At 44.1% G+C, this 19,356-nt stretch overlaps 1 protein-coding gene across 2 annotated transcripts in view; it reads right to left on the reverse strand.

The window, feature by feature from the left end:
* The window catches only part of SUMF1 (sulfatase modifying factor 1), a 74,387-nt gene that overhangs the window by 12,970 nt on the left and 42,061 nt on the right, over positions 1–19,356 (reverse strand). Inside the window, exons 8-9 of one of the 2 annotated variants that reach the window (XM_083602182.1) lie at positions 7,400–7,459; positions 1,005–1,243 (exon numbers count right to left, since the gene is read on the reverse strand). In XM_083602182.1, the coding sequence (XP_083458308.1) occupies positions 1,130–1,243; positions 7,400–7,459 (174 nt within the window). In that variant the 3' untranslated portion in view covers positions 1,005–1,129. Of the gene's footprint in view, positions 1–1,004; positions 1,244–7,399; positions 7,460–19,356 lie in introns of those variants that run through there. The other variant, XM_083602183.1, reaches the window with a different exon arrangement.

Raw genomic sequence — 19,356 nt, forward strand, 5'->3', positions numbered from 1 at the left:
CATCTATGCCAGCCCCAAAGATCAGATCCAGCGTGTGGCCTGCTTGATGAGTGGGGCCCAAAACAAACTGGGAGAGCCCTAGTGTTGCCATGGAAGTCACTAGGTCCAGAGCCTGTGAGGAGGGAGCGGCATCGGCATGGACGTTGAAGTCTCCCAAAACCAGTAGGTTTGGGAACTCCAAGGCCCAGCCCACCACCACCTCCAGCAGGTCTGACAGGGTGGCTGCAGGTGTGCTGGGTGGTCGGTACACCAGCCAGACAGCCAAGCTCTCCTTGGTGCCCCACACGAGACCAACACATTCAATGCCGGAGATCGCCGGTGATGCCAGAGCTCTGAAAGAGCAATCCTCCCGGAATAACAACACTACTCCTCCCCCCCGACCCACAGTCTGCGATTGATGGAGGACAGAGAAACCTGGGGGTGTTATCTCATGTAGGGAGACTACTTCGCCTTCCCGTACCCAGGTCTCCGTCACGCAAGCCAGGTCAATCCCCTGCGAGACAAAAAAGTCACGCATGGTGGCGGTTTTGTTGCCTATGGACCTGGCATTGCACAGCACCAATGACGGAGGTGTGTAATCCTTGCTCTCCCTACCCTCATCCCTTGGGATGGGGCGTAGATTGGAAGGGGTTCGAGGATCACTGCATCTCGAAACCCTTCGCCGATAGAGATATCTAGCCCCACCGCCATTCCTCCCTAGCCCTTCAATTGTGGAAATCCCAGATCCCATACTAGCCTCCCCAATAGATGGGTAACATCCCCTCAATAACAAGTCATCCTTGGGCCAGGACTCCTGGGTCAAAATGGTATGGGAAAGAGGTGGAGGTCTGATAGGGTAAGTATCCCTAGAAGATAAAACCCAAACCAACCGCACACCAAGTGGGGGGGACAGTCTCATGGTGTTTCATTAACTGTCATTCCCCCTCTCCCTCCTGGGTTAATTGGAGGATTGTTGGTTCTATTTGTGGCTGTGGAAGTATTAATGAGGTACGTGTTATAAAGTTCAGCACTTTAATTTTTATCTTTCCAAACAAGACATCCTTCACTGAGCCACAGTCCTTCTCTTCCTTAAGCGCTTCTCGCCTCGGGTGAGATCTTTCGGTCCTCCACAGCTGCCAGCCAGCCTTTGTCACTTTAAGTAGCCAGGCAGCGTGTCAGCAGCGCAGCGGAACCCCAGGTTCGAAGCAGAGCTGTCAGGGGTGTTTTGGCTTCGGGCTGTGCATCGATACCTATAGCAGTAGGACTGAGAGGGACAATAGTGGCATTACCATGGGTGTCAATTAAAGTGTGCCAATTCATTAGCTGAACATGGCAAAGTAGCTCTGTACTGGGAAGATCCTATATCAGCAACAAGGAACATGTGCAGTAGCCCCCCCCCCCCAAAAAAATTGGTGCCTGCCTGAAACGAAAAATCATAAACTAGATAAATTAGCCCGTCTGCTAAAGGGATGGTCTTGACAGCCTGCCTCTTTAGGATGAGAAAAAAAATGGTTAGGTTTTCTCCTGTGCACTACTGATGTAAAGGCTTGGCACCAGTTTCACATTTCATGGCCTTTTCACTCAGGCAAACACTACTGGAGCTCAACTCCAACAAGCAAAAGAATACCTTCTGACTTTAAGAACATCCTCCAACTCTACAATTTTATGGTTCTATTTTGGAAATGGTTCCAGATCATCCAGTACCCTGACTCTCAAGTAGTCACAGATTGGACCCCTTCACTTCTTCTGCCATAGGAGACTATCAAACCTGTAACGTTTTCCTAGGTGTATGATTCCCCTTGCCTAGCAGCATCTGTGGGAAGACGTAGTCAAGCCAGGGCTGCTTTTCATGAGTCTCTTGGCACGAGATCTGAAACCCCTTTAGTAGTCAGGAGTCTTGGTGCCAATGTTTTACCCTCTTTGAATGAGCCTCTAAGAAGAATTGTCCCTTTCTCTCCACTTTAGCTTCTTTTAAAATCCTCCTCCACACTTTTTGCCCTTTTTTAAAAAAAATTATTCTGTCATGGACTGCGCCTCCCTAGCAATCGTTTCAATCTCCTTGGGGAGGCCTGCCTTATCTTTTGAGAAGTGCAGCTGTAAGAGAATGATAGGAATTTTGTTGCCATAGTGATCTCAGCCCCTTGTAATCCTTTAGCATATCTGCTGCGGCGATATGTAAGGCAGCAGTATCTGTGTGATACAGTGATATATTTAGAGATGGAGAAGTGGTAACAGAGAAATGCTGTTGGTGTCCATACCTGATGTCCACAACCACATACCTAGTAGAGATTCTGGGGTTATGGGGTCTATCTGTAATACACACACACACACACACCCTCTAATACAGTTAATGGGACACAAATTTTTGTTCCATAATTTTGCAATTGCCTGTTATCCCTATTATCTGAAAACTTTCCAAATTGCATCCAAATTGATTTGAACCAGGAAAAAAACCCCTCATGCTTACAGAGCACACAGTTTCAATATTTGTTACCTGCTCACCTCCAATCCACTGCAACCCTCCAAAAGATGTGCTGCTGAGAGTTGGGGGACCCTCTAGAATAGTTTGGGAAATGATACTGAAGGTGGTAGGATTGACTGGCGAAATGCTTTTCACTAGTGCAAAGCACCCATTGGATACAACCATTGACTCGAAATAAATCCCAATATCTTGTTTACATATTTATTAAAACACATTAAAGTCAACAAAGTTGGCAGTTTCAACAGGTTGGAGTGTATTTATCTGAGAATACTTCCAACACATCTGTAAGTGTATCTGTAACCCTACTGTAGGTATGCGCTTTAAGCATTTGCAAGGCTGGCTCAGCATGAACAGATCCACTGAAATAAACTAATTTGGACTTTAATAGATAGCTGCGAGCATTGGCTTCAGGTTGCACAAGGGAGAAAACCTTAGTTCATGGGGCAAAACTCAACCACCTATTATACAGCCAAACTCTTTCTATTGATCCTATTTAGAAGCTATGTGATAGTATAGCAAATTTTAAAATCCAATTATCCATTACCATTCACAGAAAGACATAAACCTGCATTTCTTGTATGTGTTTGCCACAACCACCCACACACCAATCTGCATTTGATGCAAAGACTAGGCCTGCTGTCCTGGGATTCTTGGGAGGAAGGGTGGGATACAAATCTAATAATATAAAACAAATAATAGACCACTGGTTTGTTTGTTTTTTGCCAACAGAGGCTTATCTCAAAATAGTACACACATTATCACAATATACCATGTGAGATCTTGATTAGAAGGGCCATCCAGTGCCTAATCCTGCAGCACATAATCACATGTGATCACAGCTGGATCACTCATAGTCTATAGCCAGTAACCCCCAATGGGATTTATAGCTTAATAAACAGATTCAACCTTTCTGTCTGAGCTGTAGCCCAAAATGTTTACTTAATGACAGTGATTAATGATAATGACCTGATGCACTCTGTAAGGCAAATCCATAACTGGATTTGGTTTGCCTGTGGCCACCCTATTAATTTGTGGCAGAAGACAGAAACTTACCGAATAAGGCAGAGGGTTCTGCTTTCGGTTTTTCATGTTTGACTATCTGAGCAGCACTACATTTAGAAAATCCAAACATTTCCTTATGTGACTGATTAAATTGATACAGTCAGCAGTTGTTGGGACGCATGACATCAAGATGACTTTTCCCATTAAACGAGATCAGTCATCAACACTGACTACTCATTTTCCTTCTGCATTAAAACTCGGCTCACGGGTCAACAACTGACTTTGAATTAAGATGACCTGGAACAGAGAGGTAATGACATGTGTCTAGGAGAATCTTATTTAATTGACTGAAAATTTAAGAAAGAGTAAGGGTGGACCATACAGCTGTGCGCTGGGATTTCAAAAATTGCCAGTCAGTGTAGAGATTCAATTAATTTGATATAGCAAGGATGGGCTAAAAGTGACATGCCAGAATATACAATACAACCATCAGCTACAAGACACATGTCAGTGTAATTTCATATCTCCTCTCAGCTACTGTTGATGCTGAGAATCCTCTTTCCCTCCGGAAGCTTCTCTCAAACTCATCACAGCCCCAGTTTTCTTCACTCCCTCTGCCCCTGGTCATCCACTGCTTAATCTATTTCCCTTTCCCCATTCCACAATTCCCGAAGCTGGGCCTGTAGCCATAAGGTTACTGCTGCATTCCTTCTTCTAGCTTTAATATTTCTGTACCCAGAACCTGTAGGCCGTTCACGTACCTCAGTAGGCAAGCTCTGTGTATTATGGTCATTTCCTTTCCTGACCAGCAAAATCTAGCTTCCCCTCAACAATATCACTGTTGCTGTGCTCTCCTTTGGACGCTTCTGCTTCTCCAACACACCCTGCCCTAGATTACTGCTGCTGCTGCAATGGCAGCACTGACGTCCTTGCATCACCCTGCCACTTCAAGCCTGTGGTCGCTCCCTCTTCTCACTTACAAGTTCATTTCGGGCACTTCCCTTTCCATCTCTGTGTTGCTGTGGTATGTTGTCATTGTGCCTGGAACGGCCTCCCGCAGTGCCTCCAAGGACCACCTCCCCTATTTCCCTTAAGTGCCTCTGCCATGACAAACTGAGGGGCAGCTGCAGGACTGTAAGACCCCAGGGCCTCCATGAATTGGTGGGCAGAAGGGAGACCGTAAACCAGCCCGCCACAATTGGGCAGGTGCTTTACCTTCACACTGAAACAAACAGGACGGGCAGCCTAATCATATTCCTGCACTGCACTGTCTTCAGTAGACTCTAAAATGGGCCATATTACTCATCTGTAAAGAAAACTGCAATGCCGCTGTTAATTTAATCAAATCTGCTAATTAATGTGTGACATTGATTTCACCCCAAAATAAAACCTGGAAAATGTGATCTGAAAGTAGGAAATGTAAGCTTCCTATGGAGGATAGGTTACAGATGAGAATCTTAAAGTGTGTTTTAAAACAGGACTTTTCAAAGCACCCAAATGAAAAGATAAACACAGTAAGATTAATTTGTAATTAGAATAAATAAAATTGGGGTCATAGCTGTGACTTAGTTGTTGTTGTTTTTTTAAGAATTATGCTGTGTGGTTCACTGGAATTAGCCAAATGATGGAGGTGGAGAAGCATGCATTTCCTATTATAACACTGTGCAAGAAGTGTTTCATATCAATTACTGGTTGCTAAGAATGTAGGATTTATTTCTTTATCATTAGCTTCTCTTATATTCTCGAGTCTTTTTCACAATCTATTTAACAACTTCTCCCAAAACTTTCATATTTAAGATGAGAAGACTGCAAAGGTAGACTGCTTGTCTGTCTTGTCTCTGTACTCAATTCTTCACCATAAGGCAAGGAGGGGAAACCTGTGGCAACTCAGATGATATCTGAACTACAGAGCCCATCATCCCTGACCATGCTGTCTGGGACTGATGTGGTTTGGAGTTCAACATCATCTTGAGGGTCATAGGTTCTCCTCTTTTTTTCCTTTGAAGGTGAGTAGTCCAGCTCTAGCAAAAGTTAGCTTCATAAAAAATAATTGAGATTCCACAATCTTAAATTTAGCTTTGTGGCTGAGGTGGCTTACATTCCTACCTGCAATAACTTTCCAGGCCAGAAAGCGTACTATTTTTAAAAAGAAAAGAAGGGAAATTAAGCATTTAGCTAAGATTTTCTCTTGGTTTCCTCTTAGGTTAAAACACATCTCAACACCCAAGGTTGGGTGTGAACTACTGTAGGGTCAGCTGAGGGCTCTGTTTAATTACATAGCTCCTGCAGAATATAGTTCACTATCATCTAAAAACAGCTAGCATCCTTGATTTTGGAGGCCTAAAAAGTACACTATCATCAGGCTCAGCAATTGAGAGTCTCCGCATTAGAAAACCAATCGCTCAGCTGTCATCCTGGCATTGTAGTGGTGACAGGAGCCAGAATCCTAACTGGTTGTAAGACCATGTTTTAAAAAATAAAGTACAGGTGTCCTGGGATCTTCGAGAGGTGGCACGTACATATACACAATCCACCAATAGCTTCTTCCCTCAATAGTACACTCCTCTTATTCCAATCAAGGGGCGCGGGTGGCGCTGTGGGTTAAACCACAGAGCCTAGGACTTGCCGATCAGAAGGTCGGCAGTTTGAATCCCCGCGACGGAGTGAGCTCCCGTTGCTCGGTCCCTGCTCCTGCCAACCTAGGAGTTCCAAAGCACGTCAAAGTGCAAGTAGATAAATAGGTACCACTCCAGTGGGAAGGTAAACGGTGTTTCCGTGCGCTGCTCTGGTTCGCCAGAAGCAGCTTAGTCATGCTGGCCACATGACCCAAAAGCTGTACACCGGCTCCCTCGGCCAATAAAACGAGATGAGCACCGCAACCCCCGAGTCGGCCATGAGTGGACCTAATGGTCAGGGGTCTCTTAACCTTTACCTTATTCCAATCACCATAGTTCTAAATCAACCTGCCAAAGTAATCTTCTTCTTCATCATCATCTCCTTCTTCTGGGGATGCGGTTGAGGACTAAGAGGGGGAAAGGAATGCAGTGCCATCCCCAGAAGCCCATCCACCAGATGAGTCTGTGGGGCTGGCTTAGATGTGTCAGCAGTAGGGAACCTCCAACCCACAGGCCAATTAGCTGGCCAGGCTTTTCCAGTTAGCCTAGAAGCCCATTTTGGCCAAGCTACACCCACCTGCTCTACATCTGATGTAACATCAGGTACGAGGAAAGTGCAGGCATGGCTGGGCCATAAGAGCTGCAGACATCGCTGATCAGCTGGAGGCACCTGCAAAGCCCAGAACTTGCATAGATCCACGTGACAATCAGAGGTTTTTTTGGGGGGAGGGAGGCCTTCAACTACTGCACAGGCGAAACTGAGTTGCCTGACATCCTTGTGACATCAGGTGACTGACATCAGGTGGCCATAACTAGTTGTCAAACTGGGGCAGGGAGATAAGGATCTAGCTCACCCACCAGATCCAGTTCCTCACCCCCTGAGAGTGAGATGGGCCTTGTTTACGATTCAGCATCGTTCTCCTTATATCCTTAACACAGTTGCACTTGAAGAGGCCCCGGTAGAAGCTCAATTTAAAGAAGCACTTGTGCCAGCAGTTGTGTGGGTTGGCCGCTGGAGTAAAAGGAAGATTGTAAAGTTCCTTGCTGTCTTAACTATGCAAAAGTGGGACAGCTAAATTGCCATCAAGCTAAAATTAGGAGACAACTGATATTTTATCTCAGCTTAGATAAATGGGAATTCAAATTAACAGTTCATTGTTTTATCTCCCCACCCCATTTGTCCACCCAGAAGTGCTTCTTTTCAGATGTGCACCACGAGATGCAATTCTCTCTGTGTGTCATTTTATGTCACTAATTCTCAGGCGTACAAAATAAGAGCCTATTGCACAGCAGGAGATTGACAACTGCCTTTTAGCATTACCTTGTGGCACATATAGGATCCTCCTTTCTTCACTCGGTCAGTCCCGGTTGGGGGTCCTTTCTGTGGATGGAAAAATACCAATGACTGATCATTTGTACAAAACTAGGAGCAAACACCACCCAATGGAGAGGTAGAAAGGAATTAAGAGATGTTCTAATCTTTGTGTAAGCAAACTACAGCTGCTTGGCAGGCGGGAGGGAGAGGGGGGTTTGAAAAAGCTTGAAAATAATTACATTGCTCAGGACTAGAAGACAGTCCAGCGTAATTGCTCTAGCCAAAGCGTAGCAGTGACTGCATCAGTGTCTAATTGCTGCTTTCTTCTGTCAAGTCTGCAGCAAGCATTTTATTTTGGTTTCCCTGGGTAAGTTTATAACATGCTGCTCAGAGCTCAGTGACACTAAAGAAATTGTGATGATGGATTGAAAACGTATTAACAATTAGTAGAATTCTGTCCAACTTGCTGTGCTCCTATGGCATATAGCTTTAAGATTTGTGCCAATTTAAGAGATGCACCACTGTGATAGATTCACCTATTTGGTGGTAGTCCATATTCCCATAATGTGTGCCGCTATCAGCATATCGCTCGGCACCTGAGAAGCATATAGATCTCACCCCGCTCCCACTTTTAGATAAACAGATATTGTACAGCTAGAAAATGGTAGAAAACTAAAATGAACCATGCTCCTGCGAGGAAAGGTTATCACATCTGGAGCTTTTAAGTTTGGACAAAAGGTGAGTAACAGGGGGCAGGGCAGAGGTTTATAAAATTATGCATGGTGCAGAGAAAGTGAATTCTCCTTTTTTTGTATCGCTAGAAGTCGGGTCATCCAATGAAGCAGAGTGTTGGACGATTCAGAACAGACTTCTTCACACAGCACATACTTAAAACTATGGATTTCGCTCCCACAAGGTGTAGCGATGGCTACCAAGTTAGATGGCTTTGAAAGAGTATTAGACAAATTCAAAGAGGATAAGGCTATGCCATACCTCAACTGACATAGGCAGCGTACCTCTGAATAGTAGTTTCTGGCAATTGCAAGTGAGGAGAGCATTGCTGCACTGAGGTCCCCCTTTCCCATAGGCCTGGTTGCCCACTATGCTGGACTCGATGGGTCTTTCGCCTGATCCAGCAGGCCTCATCCTATGCTCTTAAACAGCATGGTTCTGGGGAAATTTTGTTTGCTTTCAAAAGTACTTCCTTTCTGAGATATCACAAATGGTCAAAGCCCTGGAAAGCCAGTATTCTACTACCAACACAACCTTGCTTGCCAAGGCACCAAATAAAAGGCCTGGAAAGAGATTATTCAGGAACAATTGCATAGCTGCTAATCAACCCAATTTTGAATTGACAAAACACGTCATTCCTCAAAGAGTATAGCTGGGTAAGAATCATTTCCTTGCGATTTGCCAGGTGCATGTACTTTAGCATTTTGTGATTTAATAAAGATTACAGGTCAGGCAGTAGATAACAAAACCCTGTGTGGAGTTTAATTAATTAAGAATTAAGGTTTAAAAGGACTCATTCACCTCAAAAACATACTGGGCAGAAACTGTAATAACCAACTAATTCTGGAATTAATCTTGAGCTACCTTAATTCTGTCATTTGGGCTATGACTAGGCTATGTGCTCTATTCCATTTTTTTAAAAATTGACATTCTGTACTAAGGTAACCCAAATGATGCTCCAAGAATAGCCGAGCTTTACAACCTGTATAAACAAGGCAAATTAAAGGAACTGGTAAAATTATATTGTTTTTTGGTTTGGGGTTGTTGTTGTTTTAAAAAAGAAAATCATTGCTATCTTGAAGATCGATTCAGTAGAAACTGCTGGATATAAACCTTTTAGTAAATAGAATCATAGAATCATAGAGTTGGAAGAGACCACAAGGGCCATCAAGTCCAACCCCCTGCCAAGCAGGAAACACCATCAGAGCACTCCTGGCATATGGTTGTCAAGCCTCTGCTTATCTGATTGTATATATTTTTTTTGTTTATTCGGCTTCTGCTAGTCAACATAGAAGTGGGAAGAGCTACACAAAGGACTAAATCCTTAAGCAGTGGAAATCTGACAAAACAACAACTGGCCCTTTCCTGCTTTGGCTCCTGGGACCCTCAGAAAGCTCTGCAGCCCTGGGGAACAGCAGCTTCCCAGCAGCTGCCAAAAGGTGATGTCTAAAGGAAATTACTAATGCCGGGAACCTACAGCTTTGTGTAAAAAGAGTGCTTTAGAGCTGAGGGGGAAATGGTGTGCTGAAAAAAGTACCAAAAAGGGCCAACAAAAATGACCAATGGGCTGCAGGAACTCCTCTATGAGGAAAGATTAAAACATTTGGGAGTTTTTAGATTTTAAAAGCTGGGGAGTAAGGTGAGGACAGGATAGAGGGTGAATAAAATTATGCATGGTGTAGAGAAAGCAGACAGAAGTTTCCTCCCTCTCCCATAATTCTGGAACCCAGGAGCCATCAAAGTGAAGCTGAAGGGTGTAAGATTCAGGACACTATAGAATTTTCTACCACAAGATGTATCTTACACAGCTTTAAAAGGGGATGGTGGGGGGGGAAACATTGAAGGTAAGGCTGTTCAGGGGTACCAGCCATGATGGTTGTGTACTACGTCCAGTATCAAAGGTGGCATGCCTTTAAAGACCTGTTTCTGGGGAGCACAAGGGCAGAGAGTGCTGTCATGCTTCATGTGGAGTTTGGAGTTTACAGGGTTAAAACTCCTTGGTGTCCTGTATCTGGGGAGTGGCCTGACGCAGGGCCTTACTGTGTTGTCTGTGAGAGTTGGTTTCACTTTAGACTGAAAGAAGCAGCAGAGAGACTGTGTGTGCTTTTAGCACGGAGAGATGCCGGAAAGTTCTGATGGATTTATTGCTGTGTAAATAAACACTTTTAGAGATAGCAACGAACTGTCTCTGGACTTGATTTATCCCTCTATCTCACACGGACGGCAGGACCGCTGCAACTCTGTTTTCCTGCCCAGGTCAGCCCCAAGCAGAACTGCGCAGCGGAAGCGCTGACTGGACGGCAGGATTTAATGGCCAAACTTCAGGACTTCCCAAAGGCACCTGGTGGGCACATGGAATTCTAACACATGGAACACATGGGCCTTTGGCCTGATCTACATAGCAGGGTCCCCTAGGAACAATTTGCAAAATGGTGAAATGGGATAGGGTTTAAGATGCTGGCAAGGCAAGGACTGTAACAGAACCATACTCTACAGTGCATGCTAAGGTGTTGTTGGGAATGGCAAGGAGAGAGAAGTAAAAGAAAGCTTTCTAATATTACAAACCTTGGGAAACTTATGGTTGAAAACGGTCTGTATGATGTTATTTCATAATGTCATTGGAATTATTAGTAATTAGCATTGTTAGTACTACTATGTGTTCTAAATGCATCCAGGGTCTGAGGACCAAAAGAATCTCAAGAAAAGCATATAAGCAAAAAAAAATGAAAATGAAAAGAGAGATCTATGCAGTAATAACTACATACTTCTCTCTTCATTTTTTTACTTAGAGGCATTTAAAATGCAGAAAAAATAAGGTAGAAAAAAATATGTTTGTTTCTAGTATTATATGGGAACTCCATTCAGGTCCTTTAGCTACATGCAAGTAGCTGGAGCATCAAGTTGGTTTTTTATCAAAAAAAACTTAACAAAAAGTAAAATAAAGTCTTGAGTCAGAAAGAACATCAATGCTTGTCTTGCTTCTGTTTTTGTTTGTTGATGCTGCTGAATCACAGCATCCGTGAAGTCCTTGATTTCAGAACTGCAGGGAATGAGCATGATTCATGCTGCGGTTCCACCAAGACTGAGCTGGAGTCCTAAGAGTCAGAGGAGGGGACAGAGAGATACTGGGACAATGGTTTCATCTTGAATAGGTGCTCCTGGTTTGGTATGCACACCTGGGGCTAGCCTTGAGGACAATTCCATCTTCCCACTCTGAATCCTTGGGCTGAACTGCCTGCAGAATGCCAGGATCACGACACCATTCTTGCTTCAAAGGATACTGCCCACACACTTTCAAGCCTACCTTCAGTCTAATGCTCTATATACAAGAATTAATACACCGATGTGTGTTTTATATAAGAAGAACCTGCTGGATCAGACCAGTAGCCTATCTAGCCCAGCATCCTGTTCTCACAGGGGCCAATCAGATGCCTACAGGAAGTCCACAAGCAGGACCTGAGCAAAACATTCCCCACTTCTGTGGTTTCCAGGAACTGGTATTCAGAAGCATAATGCCTCTGTCAGTGGACATTTGGATCCCATCTTTCCTTCCTTGTGACTGGCCCAAAGTCACTCAGAAAGCTTGATGGCTGACTGACAATTCAAATCTGGGTCTCCTTTGTTTTCATTTGGCACTGTAAGCAGAAACCAAAGCAAATTTTGTAATTCTCTGCCTGCTACCACATCCCAATCTTTTTCTCCCCTGTACCACTCAGAAGAACAGCAGTTTATTTGTTTGTTTGTTTCACTGGATATGCGGAGGGTTGGGAGACAGTCTCATTGTTCGCTACAAAAGAGTTAATAATAATAATAATAATAATAATAATAATAATAATAATAATAAATTTTATTTATATCCCACCCTCCCCAGCCGAAGCCGGGCTCAGAGCGGCTAACATCAAATGTATAACACATTAACATAAAATCAGACAATCAATTAAAATACATCCTCAAATCAGATCAGGATCAGAATAAAATCCAATCAGATGGCAACCCGCAGATTAGGGTTGGGGACCTTAAATGCTCACCAGGCCCAACTGTTTGTGCTGAACTTATATGGGCCTGTGAGAAAAATTGGGAGCCCACTTTCATGCAAGTTCTTATGAAAGGGGAGAGGGAGTCAGACTGAACCCCGACCAAAGGCCTGGCAGAACAGCTCCGTCTTGCAGGCCCTGCGGAAAGATGTCAAATCCCGCAGGGCCCTAGTCTCTTGTGACAGAGCGTTCCACCAGATTGGAGCCACAGCCGAAAAAGCCCTGGCTCTAGTTTGAGTATGTTGGATACAATCCTAAACTGAGTAGACCCAATGAAATTAATGGCCCTAAGGTAGCCATGTCCTTTAATTCCAATGTGTCTACTCCGACTAACATTTGGCTACAACTCTTAATGTCACCAAAGGTTTCAGGTTCATCCTACTGGTTTCAATCACAATCTGCTGAGATATATGAGCCAGGCAAAAATCCTTCTAGAGGTACTTGTAGTTCTCAGGGTCTGTGCCTTTTAACTCCACTAATATAATTTCTGGGAGTTCCATTGCCTTAAATAACCTCTCAAACTGTGTACAAAATGTGGAAAAGGACCTGCCCACTGCCTGAAACAGGGTTCCCTGTAGAAACACTGTGCCGTCAACAAAAAGTGTGACTGAAAATCCAGAAAGCATGTCTATCAACAGCAACACTGAATGTGACCCGATCTTAGGGTAGTCAGTCTTTTGCTGGTGGAAGAAGAGCAACTGATATGAAAAGCTTTGCAGTCTCTGATTCCACAAAGGGCTCAATCTCTCACAAACATGGTGTGTGCTCAGGATTATAAAAGGATAACCTCTGCTACTAAAGCACAGATACAATGAGCAGGGAGTTGTTTGGATTAAGTGCCCCCTCGAAAGCTATTAATTATATGAAGAGAATGCAAGAGAAGAAAGTTTTGGCAGCAAAGCAAAAATTAAAGTGAAAACTGCCTATTGCAAAATAGGATTAGTACATAGCCACGCATTACTGAGCCACTTGAGCTGTACCTTCTTCAGGCTGCCTATTGCATTACACAACATTATCCCCTTAATGGAATCCCCTTTCAAGTACAAACAGTATTTATTACAGTAGAGCGAATTCACTGGTAAGTAGAAAATATCAAATCCTAACAGATCCACTCCCTCTGCTTGTTGGCCTCTATTTATTTAGCCGCAAATATGCTTCTGTAGCTCATTCTCTCTTCACACATACCCTGACTCTAAAAAGAACAGTTAAGGGCTGGTTCTGGAATGGCTTACCTTTTAAAAATAAAAATACCCTCAATCATACATGTGTAGAAATACCATGCAGAATCTTAAAACACATTCTGGAAAAATCTAGGATTAAGCTAAGCCTTTAAAAGTTTGCCTAAATTTAGGAGTGTAATAACCACAACCGATTTATTTAAAAAAAACAACCAAAGTTATTGTTTTATTTTTATTTTTTAAAAAAACACCTCTCCCTTTCCAAAGACTGCCATTTCTCCCAGATAACACTTGCAGGTCCTCTAGTGTCTTTGGCGACATTTGCATGTAATACTGCATCATGGTTTAATGGGAGGAGCTGCTGCTAGCCTCTCATTCTCACGCTTTCCCTCTCCTCTTCCTGCACGGCCAGGAGAATGACTGCAGCAAAGTTTCATTTCCATTTCCACAAAATCTGGCTCATCGTTAGAAATGGGACCATAAATCGTTAGAAATGGGACCATAAATCGTGGCTTAAAAACTTGCCGGAGCTTGCTTTAAACAAGCCAAAGCATGAGCTATGAAGATGGCATGTTGCAAGCCTATTAAGGGCAGGCTTGTCTATGTAGCTGTATTGCTGGATCTCCTGTCACCCTGACTGTTCCTTTCACTTGCTATCCATTATACCATAGTTCACCCAGAGGGGTAGCCAACGTGGTACTCTTCAGACGTTGTTCGACTACAACCCCCATCAGCCCCAGTCAGCATGGCCAGCAGTCAAGAGTGATGGGACATGTAGTCCAGTTACAACACATGCAGTTAGGTTATCTGCAAGGTCACAAAAGTAGTGGCCTGAATACAGAATGTATTTGTTTTTCTGCTGGTTTTTATTTAAATTGCGGCGACAGATGGGCTTCATATATCAGTCATTCAGTCATTCATATCAGGATGATCTGCCTGTGGTTAAAAGGAACCTGAGTAAACAAGCTGTTTCTGATATATAATTTGCAAGGAACCCTGACAGAGTCGTTTAGATAAACAATCCTTGAACTGAATTGGCCTTTCCTTTTTAAAAAAGAGAGATTTTTTTCCTTTGTTATTCTTTTATGCGGATTTTTTTTTTTTACAATATTTACTAAAATTTCCACCAAAACTAGAAATCAGTGAAGACTCGGAAGCAGGACTGCTTCAGAACTGCAATGTGATCCAACAGATCCAGCAGGAACCCCCACCACTGGACTGGTCCTATATAGAGGCCCCAGCGTGCCATATAGGTAGTATATTATTGTTACAACAAGCACTGAGTCAAGTTCCCACCTAAGTTTATATGCAGGTTAAGGTCATGAAAAGCTAATATTTACTTGTGCTTGCATCTTGCTGCTTGTTTGCCTTCAGTCATAACGAAAGCCTGAAAATCAGCCTGGCTGATTTGAAAGAGACAAACTAAGGGCCCTATTTGACACCTCCCGAAGACCTTCTGATTATATGCATGCACTGTTATTAATTACTTCCAATTATTAAGTGCCAGCTTGCCGCTGTACAAGCACAGACTTAAAAATAGTTCCCTGCCTGAAAGTGGCTTACAATTTAGCTCAGAGGAGGGAGACCAACACTGGAGGGACAGAAGTTAACACACACGTTACAAGTACAGTACGGCTCTGCAATAATCCTGGGAGAAAAGAACTATGGAGAGACTAAATTGGGGGTGGGGAGATAAGGTGCGCTCTAAAGGAAGAGCTGAAAATAGATACCTAAGTTGAGTTGAAACACTTTTAAGAGTTAGAAAGATTCTTGGATGAAGAAAGAGTAAAAAGATAAGAAACAAAAGATTGGGTGGGTAAGGAAAATGAAGGAAGAGTTTTGTTGAGTAAACACAAAGAATTTATCCCAGAAAGGAAAGCTGGATTGAAAAATTCCACAGGCTATTTACTCTGGACTGGGTTATTTTATTTTTGGTGAAAAGTGAGGTATAATTTATTAAAGAAAAAGGAGGAGGAGGAGACTGAAAATGTCATCCCACTCTCCTGTCCAATTTAGGGGGGGGGGTGTAGTTTCGCTTTATTTTCAATTCAGATTTTCTTCACTGGAGAGCCAGTGTGGTGTAGTGGTTAAGAGCGGTAGACTCATAATCTGGTGAACTGGGTTCGATTCCCCGCTCCTCCACATGCAGCTGCTGGGTGACCTTGGGCTAGTCACACTTCTCTGAAGTCTCTTGGCCCCACTCACCTCACAGAGTGTTTGTTGTGGGGGAGGAAGGGAAAGGAGAATGTTAGCCACTTTGAGACTCCTTCGGGTAGCGATAAAGCGGGATATCAAATCCAAACTCTTTTTTTTATGGAAATGGTAAACCTGGACTAAATGGGGAATGATGTGAAATGGCACGTCGATGAGGACAGTGCTTCATGGATGTTGCACAAAACTTGCATGCATGTGCTACGCCAAGCCCAAAACAAAATTGCTGTGTGGAAGTGCACCGAGTGAAGGAAACCAATGAATGATGGCTAATTGTGGCAGCAGAGATGAGAACAAGGAAGGCCAGGGAAAGAGGGATGCAGTAACCAAGGCAGGCAAATCAATTAGGTCATCTGTTGCAGATTTAGGGATAGACAGATGTTGGCTATTGTAGGAAGAGACAAAAGAAAGGTAGAATTTTATTTTATATTTTATTGATAGAATTTTATTCCTCCTTCTGGTAACCCAGAAACTGATTCAAGACTCAGGTGGCAATAAGCATACATCATCCAAGAGGGAAAGCTCCCCAGAATATATAGCAAGGCTATACGGGAATTATTCCCCCTCTTGGGAATAACTTTACCCACAATTCAAAGGGTGGTTGGGTGGACAGATGCCTGGCACTCTGGTTGGCTTGCTTTGAGGGAGGGATCCCATTAAGAACATAAGAGGAGGTGGCTGGCTCAGGCCAATGGTCCATCTAGTCCAGCATCCTTTTCTCACAATGGCTAACCAGAATCCCCAAGGATGCTTGCAAGCAGGACCTGAGTGTAACAGCCCTCTACCCACTTGTGGCTCCCAGCGACTGGCATTCATCGAAACACTGCCTCTGTCAGTGGAGGGACTGCACAGCCACTATGGATAGTAGCCAATTCACCACTGGGATTCTACAGGACTGGGGAGGTTTCTTCTGCTTTTCCCATGTAGAATCTTGAGGCAGGGGAGTGCAGCTTTATCTGTCTGGCCTAGAGTTAGTCAAGAAGAAGAAGAAGAAGAAGAAGAGTTTGGATTTGATATCCCACTTTATCACTACCCAAAGGAGTCTCAAAGTGGCTAACATTCTCCTTTCCCTTCCTCCCCCACAACAAACACTCTGTGAGGTGAATGAGGCTGAGAGACTTCAGAGAACTGTGACTAGCCCAAGGTCACCCAGCAGCTGCATGTGGAGGAGCAGAGACGCAAACCCGGTTCCCCAGATTACGCATCTACCACTCTTAACCACTACACCACACTGGCTCTCAACAGGGTGCTCTTCAGAAATTGTTGGACTGCAACTCCGATCATCCCTGACCATTGGCCAGATGGCCTAGGCCTGGTGGGATCTGGAGCCCAACAACATCTTGAGGGTACCACATCAGCTACCCCTGGCTGAACCCTAGGAGCACCCAACAGTGAGCCTAGAGACAAAATGGAAGCAGTACAGAGCCACAGAAAGAGTTTTCTAAAGATAATTCCACACAGAGAGTCTAAGCAGCACTGCTGAGAGTTGGAGCCCAAAATAGATTGGGGGGAGGGGAGGTATCAAGCTGAAGCCTGGTCTAGGGGAAACAAAGCCAGGGTGGGTGGGTGGGTAAGAAGCCCAATAAGTATGTTTTCTACAGAAATTAGGCAGGCTGTGGCCCTTGTTGGCAGACTACAGCCCTGCATCTGCTCGGCGTCTTTGCTGGTCACAGTGCATCTTGTCTGTGAGCACACCATGTATTTAAAGCACAATTAAAACTCTCTCAAAGAATCTGAGAACTTCGTCTATTAAGGAGGCTGGGAATTTTAGCTCTGTGAGGCATAAACTACAGTTCCCAGGATTCTTTGGAGGAAAGGTGTGTGCTGAAAATGCGCTTTAAATGTATGGCGTACACACAGCCCTGGTTTCTGTGGGCATTGTATCCCTTCCATTCAGAACCTAGGTCCATCCCTGAGGCCTAGACTCAAGAAGGAAAACTGAGGGGAAAGTCTTCGGGCCAGAAGGTGGTACAATGGTACCTCGGGTTACACACGCTTCAGGTTACATACGCTTCAGGTTACAGACTCCACTAACCCAGAAATAGTACCTCGGGTTAAGAACTTTGCTTCAGGATGAGAACAGAAATCGTGCAGCGGTGGCGCAGTGGCAGCGGGAGGCCCCATTAGCTAAAGTGGTACCTCAGGTCAAGAGCAGTTTCAGGTTAAAAACGGACCTCCAGAACGAATTAAGTTCTTAACCCGAGGTACCACTGTACTCAACCTGGAAGCCTGCTTCCCTCCATGGACCAGGAAAGGTCCCTACTAAGCCTGGAAACTGGTTGAGGTGGAATATGCAAAGACAGATTCAAGGGAAAGCAAGTCTCATTACAGCACCCATAAAAGCTTGTTTTACAAGTGCTTCTTTAAACATTTAAACTGTCCCCCATCTGCTAACACTTATGAAACAATCCAAAATGCATTTCAAAACACCAATCTGTAACTGTCCACGTATAAAAATGGAGAGCTCTAACTCGCTGTGGCGCCACAAAGCTAATTTAGCCTTTCGGTGCTGAACTGCGTACAGTTCTGCCCAGCAACCATGCATTTCCAAGAGCTGAAAAGGGCTGGAATTAAAAGCCATCTCTAGATTAAGAAGCAGGGTTCATTTATCACATTCATGCTTGGCTGCTTCTCTGCAAGCTGATAAGTTATAGTTGACAAAACAGGAGGAGACAGTCATTCAAGTCCTTCCTTTTTCTCACATACAACGGTACTGTTAACCAGCCCTCACTCCACTGGAACTATCAGGGAAAATGGCTTGGTTTGCTACTGATAATTCAAAGAAGCCATGCTGTTTCATTCACAACTCTGTTAGCAAGCATGATCAGGAAACACCAGATACTGAAACAATGCCATGTCAAAATACTAAATTCCTAAAGAAATAACCTAGGGTCCTTGGAGCTATCCCAGGGGGTCTGCAAAGCTTTGCAACTAGCACTTCTCAGCTCATTTTCCCCTCAAGGGGAAGAGATAAAGGCTATCCCATTGAGACTGCCAGCTGTGTTTCCTGTTGTCCTTCCCCTCAGGGGGAAAATGGGTGGCTCAGAGTTGGGCAAGGGTGCCCCAACTGCCTGGGGGGAACAGCTGACCCATCGTTTGAAAAGGAGAATGGGGCAACTGGTTGGCTGTGTGTGTGTCAAGTAGAGTGGCTCTCACTGCTTCTGTATCAGTGGGTATGAGGAGCAGGAAAGAGAAGTGAATGGGTTTTCCTTGCACAGGCATCCACATACATCTGTCCGTCCGTCTATCCCCTTCTCCCTCTTCCTCCTCCCTGGTAAAGTGACAGATGCAACCCCTGTGAGGTTCTGCAACTGTATGATCCCAATGAGAGCTAAAGTTACTACAGTGGAGGCAGCCCTTCAGAGTTAGTACCATGGCTCCCTTCTAAAGAAATTGCTGCGTCTCATTTGCAAGGGATGGGGAAAGAGAGGGAGAGAAAGAGAGAGTGTTCAGAAAACCTGGAGAAGGGGAATCAAAGCTGAAAATCTGAAAGTTCTGTTGGCATTTGGAACCACTGGTCTAGTCCACTCCCTGCCAAGGAAGTTGTCATGGACTTTGAAGACACTCAAACTCAGAACACAAATGAGAAACATGCTAAGAGGAAGGCACACTTGGCAAATTCACACCATGATCAACTCCCACCTGGGAACCAATGTCCCCACTGTGGAAGGATGTGTGGGTCCAGAATTGGCCTCTGCATTTTTCCCAAAAATGGGAACTTATTTAAAGATAATTATGAAAAATGTTGGACGGAAGTGAAAAAAGACTTAGAAATTTGGTCGAACTTGAAGCTTTCACTGTTGGGTCA

The sequence above is a fragment of the Podarcis filfolensis genome (assembly GCF_964270895.1).
Source record: "Podarcis filfolensis genome assembly, chromosome: 2".
Classification (NCBI taxonomy): Eukaryota; Metazoa; Chordata; class Lepidosauria; order Squamata; family Lacertidae; genus Podarcis; species Podarcis filfolensis.